Here is a 14,490-nt window from a genome sequence, read left to right as displayed (position 1 = left end):
AGAAAGGAAATACAAGGGGACAGTGTGTGGTGCAGCAGGTTAAGCCACTGCCACATTGCAAGTGCTGGTCCAAGGCTCAGCTTCCCTGCTTAGGATCCAGATTCCTGCTGAGGGGCCTGGGAAAGCAGCAGATGATGGCCCAAGTACTTGGATTCCTGCCATGCATCCATATGGGAGACCTGGATGGAGTTCCTGGCTCCTGGCTTCAGCATGGCCCAACCCTGGCTGTTGTGGGCATCTGGGGAGTGAACTGGAGGATGGAAGATTCTTTCTCTCTAATTCTCCCTCATCCTCTCTTTCTGTCACTCTTTCAAATAAAGAAATACTTTTTAAAAAAAGAAAATAAAGGAAAAGAGAAGATAAAAAGTATACTGACGCAAAGGAAGAAATAAGGTTGTCTTAGCTAGCAGATGACCTAATTATATAGGCAGAAAATTTGAAAGAATAGGGGGTGGGGGGGAAACCCTGGAACCTGTGACTACAGCAAGGTTTTAGGATCCAAAGTTGATCTACAGAAGTAACTGCTCATGTAGAGAAAAACTAAATATATTACAATGTGGGTTCTTCCAAACGTGATCCATAAAACCAATGCAATGAAACCAAAATTCCAGCAAGTTATTCTGTAAATATCTACATCCAATTCTACAGTTTATAGAGAGAGGTAGGAGATCTAAAATAGCACAATACTGGAGGAGAAGAGCAAAGTCGGAGGACTGACACCCCCCAACTTCAAGACCTACCAGACAGCCACCAGTAAGCAAGACAGTGTGGAATCGCTGAACTCAAGGGCACATAGAACAATGGAAGAGGCCAGAGAGGCCAGAAACAGACTCACAAAAATATGGTCACATGCTCGCTGATAAAGGAGCAAACGCAATGCAATGAAGCCAAAGTTGTATTTTCAACAAATAGTGCTGGAGCAGTTACTCCTACACACACACACACACACACACAATGAATAGACACACAGAACGTACACACTTCACAAAAATCACCTCAAAAGGAATCAGAGACCTAAATGTAAAACAAAAAACTCCAATTGTAGAAGGTAACATAGGAGAAACTCTGGGTGGCCTCGGCTATGGAGACAATTTTTTAGATATGACACCAAAGACATGATCCATTAAGGAGCTGGTAAGCTGGACTTCATAAAAATTTTAACATTCTGCTCCGCAAAGTTATTGTTAAGAGAACAAGAAGACAGGGCCGGCGCTGTGGCATGGTGGGTGAAGCCGCCGCCTGCAGTGCTGGCATCCCATATGGGTCCTGGTTCACGTCCAGGCTTCTCCACTTCCGATCCAGCTCTCTGTTGTGATCCGGGAAGGCAGTAAAAGATGGCACAAGTCTTTGGGCCCCTGCACCCATGTGGGAGACCCAGAGGAAGCTCCTGGCTACTAGCTTCGGATCGGCACAACTCCAGCTGTTGTGGTAAATTGGGGAGAGAACTAGCAGATGGAAGATGCCTCCCCCACCCAATCTCTCCTCCTCTCTTTGTATAACTCTGACTTGCAAATAAATAAATAAACCTTTTAAAAAAAGAGAGAGTGAGAACAAGAAGACAAGCCACAGATGGAGAGAAAATATTTACAGAAGATAAATCTTCTAATAAAGGACTATTATCCAGAGTAGACAAAAAAAAAAGTCTTAAAACTTGGCAATGACAAAATGAACAATCCAACTTAAAAACGGGCCAAAGCCCTTAGCACACTCAGCACCACAGAAGATATGCAGGTGCAGATAAGTGCGGAAGATGCTCCCCAGCATACTCACTCAGGCCCTGCCTATTAGAACAAGACACCACTACACGCCCACGAGGATGACTGAAGCAGAGAACACGGCAACACAAATGCTGGCGAGGAGGTGCAGCGACAAGAACTCATATCCACTGCTGCTGAGACTACAAAATACAGCCCCTCTGGAAAGCACCCGGGCAGATTCTTCCACAGCTCATCCTGTGACCCAGCAGTTCACTCCTGGTACTACTCCAGTGAGTTGAAAACTATGTCCATAAAGTCCCGCACATGGGGGCCGGTGCTGTGGTATAGCAAGGTTAAGCCTCCACCTGTGACACTGGCATCTCATATGGGCACTGGTTCAAGACCCGGCTGCTCCACTTCCCATCCAGCTCCCTGCTAATGTGCCTGAGAAGGCAGTGGAGGATAGCCCAAGTCCTTGGGATCCTGTACCCAATGAGGGAGCCCTGGAAGAAGCTCCTGGTTTCAGCTTGGCCCAGCCTGGGCCATTCCAGCCAACTGAAGAATGAACCAGCAGATGGAAGATCTCTCTCTCTCTCTTTCTCTCTCTCTCTCTGCCTATCCTCTGTCTGTGTACCTCTGACTTTCAAATAAATAAATAAATCTTTTAAAAAAAGAAGTGAGCTATTAAACTATGAAAAGACATAGACTAACATGAATGCATACTACTAATGAAAGGGGTCCATGTGGAAGGCTGACACTGTGTGGTTCCAACTACATCACACTGGAAAAAAGGCAAAACCACAAACAGCGTGAGGATCAGTGGCTGAGGGGGTCAGGAGAGAGCAAAGGGTGACGAGGCCGAGACAGGGAGTTTTCAGGACAGTGAAACCACACTGACACCATGATGGTGGAGCCACACCATTAAACACCCACCCAAACTCAGGCACACAGAGCACCGAAAGTGAACCTTAAGGAAAACTACGGGCTCTGAATGAGAACCATGTGTTGGTGTAGGTTCATCAATGAACAAATGTCCAACTCTAGTGTGAGACACTGGTGGTGGGGGTGGGGGAACACAGCCATCAGAAGGGGCAGGGGCTGGATGGAACTCTCTCAACCCTCTGCTCAGTTTTCCTGGGAACCGAATACCGTCCTTAAAAATATCAACTCTATTCAAACAACTGTAAAGACTTTTCCTGGGCATAAAATCGGGCAGGACGGGCCAGATTCTCTTCTTGCCCTGCATAACCTGGCCACCGGCCTGGAGGTGGGGACAGTGCAGGGTCCCCCAGTGCAGGTTTGCAGGGTGCTACTGAGCCGAGGATTCTGTGGGGTCTCGGCAAGGGTGCAGTGGTGGGGGTGGGCAGGTGGCTTTCTCGGACAACAACAAATCAACAAGAAAGCCCAGCCACAGCCCGGCCAGGGTCCTGATTCGACTACACTGAGTTATCACGACCCTCAGTAAGGACTCCAAGCAGCAGCACTCTGCGGGCAACTCCGTCCCATTCCCTACAGCCGCCCCTTGGCACTCATGCCTTCCCTGCTCTGCCTGCCACCTTCTGCCTCTCTGAGCTGACGGAAAGGACAAGAACACAGGAGCCCAGTTAGAGAATTTCCTGGCAAAAGCAACGGATTTGTTCCCACAATTTAACCACTGGCGCCCTCTGGTGTTAAAATGCCAGTTCTGTCTTTCCTGACAAGGAAGGCATTTCTTTGAGGACTTTGCTTTATGCTATTTCTTATTTTGAGAAATTTAATTATTTTAATTGAAATGCAGAGAGACAGATACAGATCAATGTGCCACCCACTGGCTCACTCCCCAAATGCCCATATCAGCCAAGGTTGAAATAGGCTAAAGCCAAGAGCCTGGAACCCCAACCTGGTCTCCCACGTGGATAGCAAGAACCCACCTACCTGAGCCTTCCCTGCTTCCCCCCAAGGCGCACAGTAGCAGACGCTGGGTCAGAAGCAGAGCCAGGGCTAGAACCAGGCACAGCCAATAAGGGATGCAGGCATCCAAGCTGCTACTTAACCGCCAAATTCCATCCTCTGCTTTTTAAAGACTCTTACCCTGGGAGACATATGCAATCGTCTAAATATGTAAAAATAAAACCTCAAAGACACATCAGTTACACTGAATTAATAGGAGACAGTGAGTTTGCAAGGGCTTTAAGGAGTGACAAGTCTGAACATACCCAGGAAGTGGAGCTGAGATAGCTCCACCTCCAGAAGCTGGGGGTGACTCTGGGGGCTGCTGACCAGCAAGGGAAAGTGGATGTTCCACTAGGAACCCAAGGAAACCTGGGGTACACCGACAGCCGAGTGGCCGTGTGAGCCTCCCACATCCTCCCACCCATTACAGTGGGGAACGTCACGGCCAAGGTCAGGCAGCCCTGGGTTGCCCTCTACGGCGCCTCTCTCCAGGATGCCTCTTGTTCACTGCCACTGGCTTCACCTGGGAGAAGATGTGCTGGAGAGAAACAGAGTGACTTGGCCAGAACTCCCATACAAGGAGAGGCACGATTCTACTTGTACCCAGACACTGCTCACTCTTCCATTGAGCATCTACTACGAGCTGGGTGCGGCTGCAGCACAGATCCGGGCTCAGGCACACTGACTTTCGTCTTCTGTTATACATCTGACCATCCTGTGGAAAACGGTTTTCTGTCCGTGTTTCTGTCCTTTTCACGGCTGAGATTAAAGCTAGGGTGGGCAGCAAGATGATTCAGTCTATTGGAAATCTTTCCAAAGCCAGCCGGCTCTCTGAGAACAGAGACAAAGCCATGCCCAAGGAGAGGCTCCAGCCGGTGGATGCTGCCCGAGATGTCTCACATTAGGGATGTCAAGGGAATCTGACCCCTAGGGGGAGCCAGGGCAGTGGTCCGCTCTCCTAAAGGGTTCCAGTGGGCCATGCTCTCTGTCTACGGAGAGCAGGGACCCAGGCATCGCCAGATGCTACTGCACAGGACATCAAATCCACCATGAACACTCTGTGGCTTCTCAGTGCTGAGACTGGACTGCCCCTTCCACCCTGCCTCAACCCGACACCCACTCCCCCTGCTAGGTCCCTCCCCCTACCAAGGTCTAGCTTAAGCCCCTCTCCCCCAAGCCTTTCCAGTCCATGCCAGCCCTGCTGGCCTCTCTGTCCCAGACCTGCCCGCCTTCTGACTCACTGCTGTACTATGTAATTTACTATGCTGTAGCACACAGGTTTGCAAAAGGCGCAATGCTTTGTCTGCGGAGTCTTCCTGGTGGCTCGCAGAAACCAGGACGCCGTGGATTTCCATGGATTTGACTCCCTGGGAATCAGTAATTCTTAGGCAGCCTGGGTGACAACCGACAGCTCTCAGAGCAGATTCCAATAGGTGAATGAAGCCCTAACCTCACCGCGTGCACTTTCGCTGACCGTGCAGAATTAAATGTCAATGCAAACGAAGGCGAAACAAACAACAGACAGCAGTCAAAGGTCCTCTGTCATCCACCCTCAAGGACAAGGCCTCAAAGTTACTGCAGGAGTTCAGGTAGAAGTCGGGCCTGGGGATGGCAGAGAGAGGAACATAAAGACAGACGCCATACAAAGGCGCACACTGGAGCTGCACTGGAATCTTTCACCTTGCACGTATCACCTGCATTCTTTTTGGAAAAAAAATATAAAAAGATAAAGAAAATTTGAAGTTACAGCCACAGGTTTAGTTGTTAAAAACAAAGAAAGGACTGACATTTTCAGAAATGACAAGACTAAAAATTCTATAATTTTTTGTGTTTAAATATCCAAAATGCCTTTTTAAAAGATTTATTTATTCAGGAAAAAGGCAGAGTTACAGAGAGGCAGAGGCAGAGGTAGGAGAGAGAGAGAGAGAGATCGATCTTCCATCCGCTGGTTCACTCCCCAGATGGCCGCAATGGCCAGAGCTGTGCCAATCTGAAGCCAGGAGCCAGGAGCTTCTTCCAGGTCTCCCACGTGGGTGCAGGGGTGCAAGGACTTGGGCCATCTTCTACTCTTTTCCCAGGCCACAGCAGAGAGCTGGATCAGAAGAGGAGCAGCCTGGTCGTGAACTGGTGCCCATATGGGACGCTGGCACTGCAGGCAGTGGCTTTACCAGCTACGCCACAGTGCCAGTTCCCAAAAAGCCTTTTTTAAAAGGAAGGGCAGAAAGATAGAAGAGAGGAAAGAAAGGAGGTGGGAGGGCGGGGTCAGGCAGCCACTCCCTGAGGTCCGAAGCTCAGAGCACTCTGTCATGAGTGCCCTCAGCAGCAGCAGGGCTGCGGGGCGGGCTGGCGGGCGGAGGTGGGGGGGAGGGCGCCCAGGCATGGCGATTTGCATGCCGTCCCCCATCCAGCAGGAAGCAACTCAGGACCAGGGCAGCTCCCCAGCCCCTAGCCTGCAATCCCTAGAGCCACAGTGCTCCAGGGTGGGAGGGTCCCTTTCTTCTTGACTTCCTAGAGAGCAGGCGACAGCCTAGGACTTGGCAGCCTCAGCAGAGGGCAGTGGTTAGGCGAGAGCAGAGAGCAGCGGAAGCTAAAAGGGGATCGATCCTTCAGCAATCTCCAAGGCAGGCCCTGCGGGAAGGCACCTTCCTCGGCCCCAAGAAGCAACTGCAGTCCTGGTGGACAAAGGCAGGTGCAAAGGAACCTCCGCGGGCGGGGATGCCAAGAAATAAGGCCTCTGCAGGCGTCCCAGGGCCAGCCCGGAAGCCTTTTGGTTCAGTCACCCCTGGCCCTCTGATGCCTTCAACAGCTGTGCTGGGGCGTGGGCAGTCCCGAGATACAGGGTTGGGGGCGGGGCAGACCACAGGGCAGGTGAGAAGACCACCTTCTTCAGAGAGGGAAACAAAAGCTGTGGGGGGATTTCTGTCCCCACAAGGGACTGGCAGGAAAGGGTGCCAGATAAGGTCACTGAGCAGGAGAAGGGGACAAAAGCAAAAACCAAAAGGGGTCCAAAGAGCCCAGCGCCCAGGGCTGCTAGCACCGGGACCCTGCATGGCAATTTCTAGGCCGTTCACAGTGCTCGGAGGTCACAGGTGGCCCCAAGACCGGCGAGAAGCCCACAACCTGCGTGCACCTGAATCTAAGACAAAGGAGAGGAGTGACGTATTTTCCCTGCTCACTTAGCACCAGTGGTTTCCTGCCCTCGGTTACGGAGCTCAGGAAGGCAACGACTGTGAGAGCATCCTCCAAGGGCCTGGTCTCCATGTGACTGTGGGCAAGCAAAGCACAGCCCAGAGGCTGGCTGCACCCCTGCCCCCAGGCTCCTGGTTGAGTGCCCTTTTGCACATGGCTCAATCTTTCCAGCTCTCTGTTCTCCCAGCAATAAAGCAGAAGCAGTCAAGCTCCTTCAAGAGGGACAGTCCCAGGAGAACACACACACATACACACACTTGCACTTCCGTGCCTGGACAGCTGGAGGCTCAAAGGAGAGTGGCCAGGACAATCTCCAGGATCCATCCTTAGAGTCGCATGTACTTGAAAATCCTAGTTTGCCGAAGATCCTGGAACCCGTTCCCAGGAGTAGGAACTTACAACAGAGCAGAAGCCACACAGCAGCAGCCAAAAGGCTGATTCCAACCAGCACCAGGGAGCAGGGGTGCAGGGCTCCAGCCCAGGACAAACAGAGGCAGGTGCAGCAAAGGAGAGAACCTGGCTGAGTCCCTGCTGAGCACGAAAGGGTAGAGAAGGCCCTGGTCAGGGACAGGTGTGGGACCAGACAGCCCAGCTTTAAATTCCAGCTCCACAGGGGCTTGCTTGGGGACCCCCACCCAGATCACTTCAGGGTCCTGGAGACCCTCAATTCTGACCAGCCTTGGCCTTGCAGCCCCCGTGAGGCCCGGCTCCCCGTGAACAGGCATGGTGCTCTCGGCTCCCTCGGTTCCGCATCCTTGCCTAAGCAGGTGCCAGGAGCATTTCCTGCCCAAAGTGCTGAGCGCGCAGTCCCTGGGCCCTGCCTTCTCCCAGGGTCATCCAGGGACTCAGGGCCATGGCGGCGACGTCTGGGCTGCTTTCTTAAAATATCAATATTTATGAGATGATGGTATCTTCGTTTAGATTCCCTAGAAAGATCAATAATTAATATATTTACTGCAAACCAGACATCACCTCATCAGAGGCTCCTCCAAAGCAGGCGCCGCAGTGGTTCCCGGCAGTCACGCTCAGCTTTCCAAAAAACGCATCACGCTTCTGCGACAGAGGCTCCGGCATCCTGAGCCCGCCCCTCCTCCCTCTCTGGTTCTCACCTCACCTAATGCCCAGAGGGACTTCCCCTGCTCCCTCCAGGATGCTCAGCCAGCGGGAACACTCGACAGGGAGCCTGGGCTGGCTTTGCTCCCTGACCCTGGCTGGAGGCAGCTGCTGGGAAAGTCACAGGGGACATGGCCATGTAACAGGCCACGCTTCCTCATCCCCAGCCAGGGCATCTGCTGTCCTCACTGCAGGTCTGTCCAAGCTTCGCTGCCCCCCTCCTGCCTCCCACACCCCAACTTCTCCCCTCCACCTCCAAAAGCACCTGTGACCTCAGCAGACAAGGGGAATCTCTCTGCAGAGCCCTCGGCAGAGTCGGTCCTTAAATGATGGCTCTGCCCAGTCATCGCCCCGGATGGCTGTCCCTGACACCAGACCCGCGTCTGCACCCAGGCCGGCTTTTCCGGCTCCTGCCCCATCTTCAAGGATGGGCACGTGGCTTTCCCCAGGAGGCCTGGCGCCTCCTCTGCCCCTGCTCCCTCTGTGGCCACGAATGGCCTCCTCATCCCTCACCTTTCCCATGCCACCTTGAGCCACTTCCTAACAGCCTTCGGCACCACTCCCCACGAACTTTCTATTTCTAATTCCCTGTTCTTGCGGCTCTGCTTGCCCGCACGCTCATCCTCTGGTGCGGGTAACTGCCCCTCCTCACCGCCTGCCGGGTGTCACCTCTGACTCTTCCCCCTTCCCACTCGGGGTCGTCCCCTGGAAGGATGACATCGGCCTCACAGCTGTTCCTGCTGCTACGCGTGGCTCAGACCCAAATCGAGATGCACAGCCTAGATCTGTCCCCCTCACTTTCAATGAGCGTGTCCCCATGGGTGCACGGCTCCTTGTAAATTTCCCGCCAGCATCCCAAGTTCATACCCCACCCCCCAGCTGGACACCACCACTTCTGCTTCCGGGCCCATTCCCTCTGGGTCCCCATCTCCATGAATGGCATCACCAGGTTCCGAGCCGGATCCAGTCACGACATCCACCAAATCACCCCTCTCCATCTTGAAGTGCTTCGCCTCCGTGTTTCCATGGCAACCATTCCCTTTCTTCCAGTTCTCATAATTTCTCATTGGAATCTCTTCCATGAGTAATTTATTCACATCTTTTAGAGCATTTTTTTCTTACACTTTACTTAGGATTCTAATCTTTTCCACAATGGAAATTTATTCATAATACATTCAGTACAAACCATAAGATAGTGTTTTTAAGTGATGCCCATTCAATAAACCCTTTGAGTGGCGGGACCAGCTTAAGGCATTGAGCGCTTGCTTAGGGCCTAGGAATATATCCTCATCCTCCCATACCGGGTGCTTCTACCCATGGCCCTGTGTCCACTCCTTTATGCCAACAGCACACAGGTGGGACACAGCACACAGAGGGAGGAACCCAAGACTCAAGAGTCAAGGTTCAAACCCTACTAGCCTGGCTCCCTCTAAGAATAAACTCTGAACCACCCTAGCTATCACTTCACATCTAACTCCAAAAGCATGTCTTCCTGAAGTGAGTTCTAGACTTGAGTGGCCTCAGCTCTTCCCACCATCGCTAGGGGGTGGGGTAGTGCCTTCCTCCTCCTCCTCCTCCTCTGTGTTTCCATGCACCCAGCCTTGGGCCGTCTGTGCACACAGAACTCCTCAGAGAAGGGCAGAGTCAGCCACAAGGGCTGCACCGGGGCATGTGCTCAGACCCCGGGCTAAATCCAGAATGTCCTTCCTAGGCCCTCTGAGAACAGAGATGTTTGGGGGGAAGGGCATGGAGGACGGGGGTTGGGGGGTGACTCACCTTTACACTGCAAGCCCTGCCGCAAGAGGCCCCAGAGCAAGGACCCGCAGTGGTCACAGAAGGTGGGGACCTTGTAGTTGTGGATGCCGAACTTGTGGGGCATGTTGACGCTGAACCGCTGTGAGCCCACCTGCAGGGCGGCAAAAGGCAACATCAGCACAGAGCTCCTTCACGGCCCACACCGACTGCCCTGGGGCTCACAGAGAGCGCGCAGCGGCCTAGGCCTGGCCCTGAATGCTGTCCTGAGAAACGCGGTGGCTGCACCTCCCTGCTGTGCCCAGCCTTGCCTCTGATGCCCCGACTCGGGCTCTGCAAGGCCAGGCTTGCTCGCCCAGGGTCCCTCTGGGACTTCAGATCCCTGAACGACCACATACACACACACTCTCTCTCTCTCTCACACACACACACACACACACACACACAAGACCTTCCACTTGCACCTCCTGGGACATCACCATGGCTTCCCATGCTGCTTTGTACAAGGAGGCCACACCTGCGCAGGCTCTCAGCTGCTCCCTGGCAGACACAGGGTTCCGGAAGTGTGCTGGGGACTGTGCTGCCAGGACAGGCAGTAATTACAACGAAGCTGGCCAACACAGAGTGCTGGCCGCTAATGATGCTCAGGGCCTAGTGCCAATCATGCGCCAGTGACACGTCACGACACTGCATGAGTGGGGCCACTGTGACCCCAAATTCACAAGTACGGCAATGAAAGGCATGGGGCTGAAGGAATTCACCTGCAAGCTGACAAGAGGCTTCTGCCCCGGGAGGCTGAATCCAGAGCACCGGCTTTTAAACCACCACACTGCCCCTTGCTGAGCAATCCAAAGCACTGAAGAGAAAGTGGGAAGGCAGAAGGGGAGGAAGTGGGACCAGCAGTCCAGGCGTGTGGGCCTGGGTTTGCCACAAATCACTGGTGAGGTCCCAGGCAGGTTTCCTTCGTGGGGGCCTGGATTTCTCAGCTGACAAATGAGGACAGCAGCCCTGTGCCCTTCAGAGTCTCAGAATTCTGGAGCCAGTGAGCTAACAGGGCAGGAAGAGGCAGGAAACCAGAAGGGCTCCACCCGGCAAGGGTGTCAGCACCAGCGACCTTGACCTTGCAGGGCTGTTACTCCCATGTTTCTAGTGGAGCAGGTGCACAACCCAGGCCCTTCTCAAAGCAGGCAGGAGGCCAGCCCTGGAGATAGCTGCTCCTAGGGACTGGCGGAGCTCCCCTCCATCAGTCCCTGGCAATTTGCTCCTCGGGACACGGCCACATCTGGGCACACAGCTCTCTGCAGACTCTTCACGGCCCGATACGGCAGGACAGACAGGAGAAGGAGGGCGCAGCTTAGGGCAGGGGGCTGTGCATTCGCATTCCGGCCCCCCAGCCTGCATGGCACGGTCCCTTCCGGAACTGCTCCCTCCAGGGAAGGACAGAAGGGCTTGCAAATCCTGAGAGAGTGACTGGGAGCTGTGCTCTTTCTGTATGTTGTGTGCCAGCCACCAGGCCCTGGGCAACTCCCCTCATCTGCGACCAACACAAGGAAGAAAGCCACAGGATCCCTGAGAGATCAGGGAGATCAGGTTCTCTTGGGACCCACAGAGGCGGCAGTCGAGGGAGGGAAGTGTGGACTTTCCACGTTTGCAGCACTCACCTCATCGGGGGTTTCTTGTTTCTTTAACCCAGCACACTTCGTGATGATGAGCTCGTGACACCGCTTGTGGACGACACAGGTGCAAACTGCAAACAGAGAAAGACAGCCAGGCTGAGGGACGAGGTGGGGAGTCAGGCCCCTGTGTCACTCACTAAAGCCCCATGGGCAGCTATTTCAAAAAACACTTTGCCCACACGGTGAGGAGCAGATGCCGAGCGCTCTGCGGAAGAGTGAGACACTGGCATTCAAAGGTGCTGGGAGGTTTCTCCAGTGCTGGTTACTGATCAGAGTCTCCTTCCTTCAGTACACCAAGGCCAGGGAACCACTTCCTCCCCAGCCCTCCTGCGGGGCACAGCCTGCGAAAGGCACTGCCCTTGGCTCCTGTTCCACTCAGCATCTTGCCGAGATGAGAGGAGGAGCTGTAGCAGGTGGCAGGGAAGTTCCTAGTCTTCTTTTAAAATCTGACATACCAGACTTGAACATTCCCATGACATTTAACACGAGAGTCCTTCAAAAAGTTTGTGGACAATGTATATTATGAAAAAAGTATGTGTAGATTTCAATTTTTTTGTACCACAAGAACCTTTTAATTAGAGAAAGGGTGGGGGGAGGGAGGTACCCATCTGCTGGTTCACTTCCCAAATATCCATAATGGCTGGGTTTGGCCCAGCCTGAAGCCAGGAGTTTGGTACGTAATCCAGGTCTCCCACATGGGAGGCCAGGACCCAACTGTGGGCCACGAGCTACTGCCTCTCAGAGTATCAGAATTCAAACCCAAGTACTCTGATGTGGGATGCCTGAGTTCCAAGCAGCATCTTAACCACTCCACCAAATGCCCACCACTAATCTTTGAATTCCATTTCTCCATGAGCTTTGGGAGGCACCTGTGTATGTCCAAGGAGGTGGCCCACACAGTTGTCTGCTGTGTCACTGGGCAGTGTGGCCAACAGGTGGCAGAGGAGATCATTCTCTGAGCACACAGGCTAACCCAGAGGCACAGCAACCTCCACCAGCGTCTGCCCAAGGTCCCCCAGGGGTGAGCCCCATGTCAGACAGAGCCTGGCAAGGAGCTGGGTGGCCTCCCCACTCTAACCACAGAGAACCTCATCATGAACATGGGGAATTTCCACCCTCCAATTTGTTCACAGCTTGACCTTGCATTTGTAGGCAATTAAACAGAGGGGGGAAATCATCTTCTAGACCTTCAAGTGAGTTTGAAAGTTTTAAGAACTAATGAATCCAGGGCAGAGATAGCAAAAGAGAGAACTGCCAAGGCTCCTTCAGCAATACTGCCTAAACAAGCCAGGGAGAGAGGGGGAAGGGAACTGATGGAACAGGCAGATCTGGCTCACCACACTGCAAGGCTTCAAGGAGCATCCCACTGCAGTGGTCTGTCCCACCAGGAAGCAGGCAAGTGCTACCTGCTCTAACTGGCATGAAAAGCCCGGGGGGGGGGGGGGGGGGGGCTTGGGCTTGCAAGACCACTGGAGACAGGTGGTTCCTGCAAGGCCCCTCCCATATGCACACATGGAGTCCTGGCTGGGGAACGCAGAGAGCAGGATAAGCCCACAACATGGCCTCGGACCCAGCACAGCCTCCTGTGAGCATCAAGGATCAGGACCTCACCCTGGGCCTCCGAAGACTTTGTTCATAAAATACCTCTTACCTTGACACTGGTATCCCTGCTTTCCTATGACACCCCTGAAAGGAAGAACACAGCCTTTTAGGAAAATGAAAGTCTATTAGGTCAAAACAACAACAACAACAACAACAACAACAAAAAAACACCAGCACACCAAGCCACCCAATTCTGTGCACTACCCACACTGTACCAAGTCCCACGGAGTGCACTGCTTGGCCTGGATACAAAGTTTGGTCAGTGTTAAGGGTTTGGTTTCCCACTCCAACAGTCATTCCAGCAGGGCTCTGGAAAGCCACAAATGACCCTGCTCGCTCCCTGCTGGCCTGGATCAGTGGACCATCCCCCTCCTTGTGGATAAGAGAGACATTCCTCCTGTCCCAGCACAGGGCTGACACTGGCAGGTGGATTCTATGGGCCCGTCAGAGACCACCAAGGGCTGTGGGCCAGTCTGTGGTCTACAGTTTGGGTGAAGGCCACCATTAGGGGTTCCTGACCAGAAGAGGGGCAGGCGGCAAGGTTGGAAGTCGGCAGGGACTCAGATCAAACCACCCTGGCCCTATCCCATCCCCAGTGTGTGCCAAGGACAACTGGGCTGCGGGTGCCCCTGCAGCTCCTAGCCCAGCGGGAGGATCCAGAAGTTATCAGGCCACCTCCCAGCAAACCTCCAACTCAGTGGCGTTCTTCATGGGATCTGAGGAGACTCGCCTAAGCTGTAAGCCCGACCACTCAACTGACGACCCCAACGTGGAAAATGGGCGTCAGATGGCTGAGTCAGAGCTGGGGGGGAGAAGTGGCCATGGCTGGGAATGGGGCATCAGCTTCTGACTCCGCCGGGTTGCTCTGCTCGGAGCTGTGTCATCTCAGATGTCCATGCCAAGCGGGTCACTGGTGTCACATACCTCAGGACAAGACAAGGGACTCCTGGACACCAGGGGGAAGCCAGGGGTTCCTCGGAGCCCAATCCACACACCCCTGGCTGGGTTTAGACTGAAACTTGGCCTCACTCACTCCTCCCCTGCTGTGTCCCATTGTGTTGGCGACTCTCACAGCACCTTCAAGGAGCTCACAGAGCATGCCGGGAAGGCTGGTGGGATCTCAGGAAAAGCACGAGCCAGCCCAGGGTGGACACACGCCTCTGACGCCCCCCAGCTGGAGGACATCAGACGAGGCTCTTGGTCATTTCTGAGCCTTGGTACTATTAGTGGAACAGGGTCAATACTATACAGCTCACAGGATACCTGAAAGATTTAACTTGATATTTCCAGTGTCCAAGAAAGAAACTGACCAATGGAGGACATTCATTAAGAGTCCTCCAATGCCAAGACCAGTGCTCTGTATCCTGCCCCACCTGCCCAAAACACCTACGACCCCCTTCTGTCTGCCTATCAAAATCCTACTCATCATGAAAGGAAAAATGCCGCCTCCGCCAGGGAACCTTTCCTGACTATTCTAGCCGACACGGCTCTCTCACTGGTCTGAGGTCTCAGCATCCTAACAGCACCAC

The 14,490-nt window shown here is 53.6% G+C and overlaps 1 protein-coding gene across 1 annotated transcript in view; it reads right to left on the bottom strand.

Moving 5' to 3' along the window:
• Window positions 1-14,490, bottom strand: part of PRKCE (protein kinase C epsilon) — a 503,276-nt gene that overhangs the window by 180,626 nt on the left and 308,160 nt on the right. Inside the window, exons 4-6 of the mRNA XM_062209377.1 lie at window positions 13,011-13,045; window positions 11,345-11,430; window positions 9,708-9,837 (exon numbers count right to left, since the gene is read on the bottom strand). Coding sequence (XP_062065361.1) covers window positions 9,708-9,837; window positions 11,345-11,430; window positions 13,011-13,045 — 251 coding nt within the window. The remainder of the gene's footprint in view (window positions 1-9,707; window positions 9,838-11,344; window positions 11,431-13,010; window positions 13,046-14,490) is intronic.

This window comes from Lepus europaeus, chromosome 13 (genome assembly GCF_033115175.1).
Source record: "Lepus europaeus isolate LE1 chromosome 13, mLepTim1.pri, whole genome shotgun sequence".
Lineage (NCBI taxonomy): Eukaryota > Metazoa > Chordata > Mammalia > Lagomorpha > Leporidae > Lepus > Lepus europaeus.
This window is presented reverse-complemented; position numbering and strand designations above follow the sequence as displayed.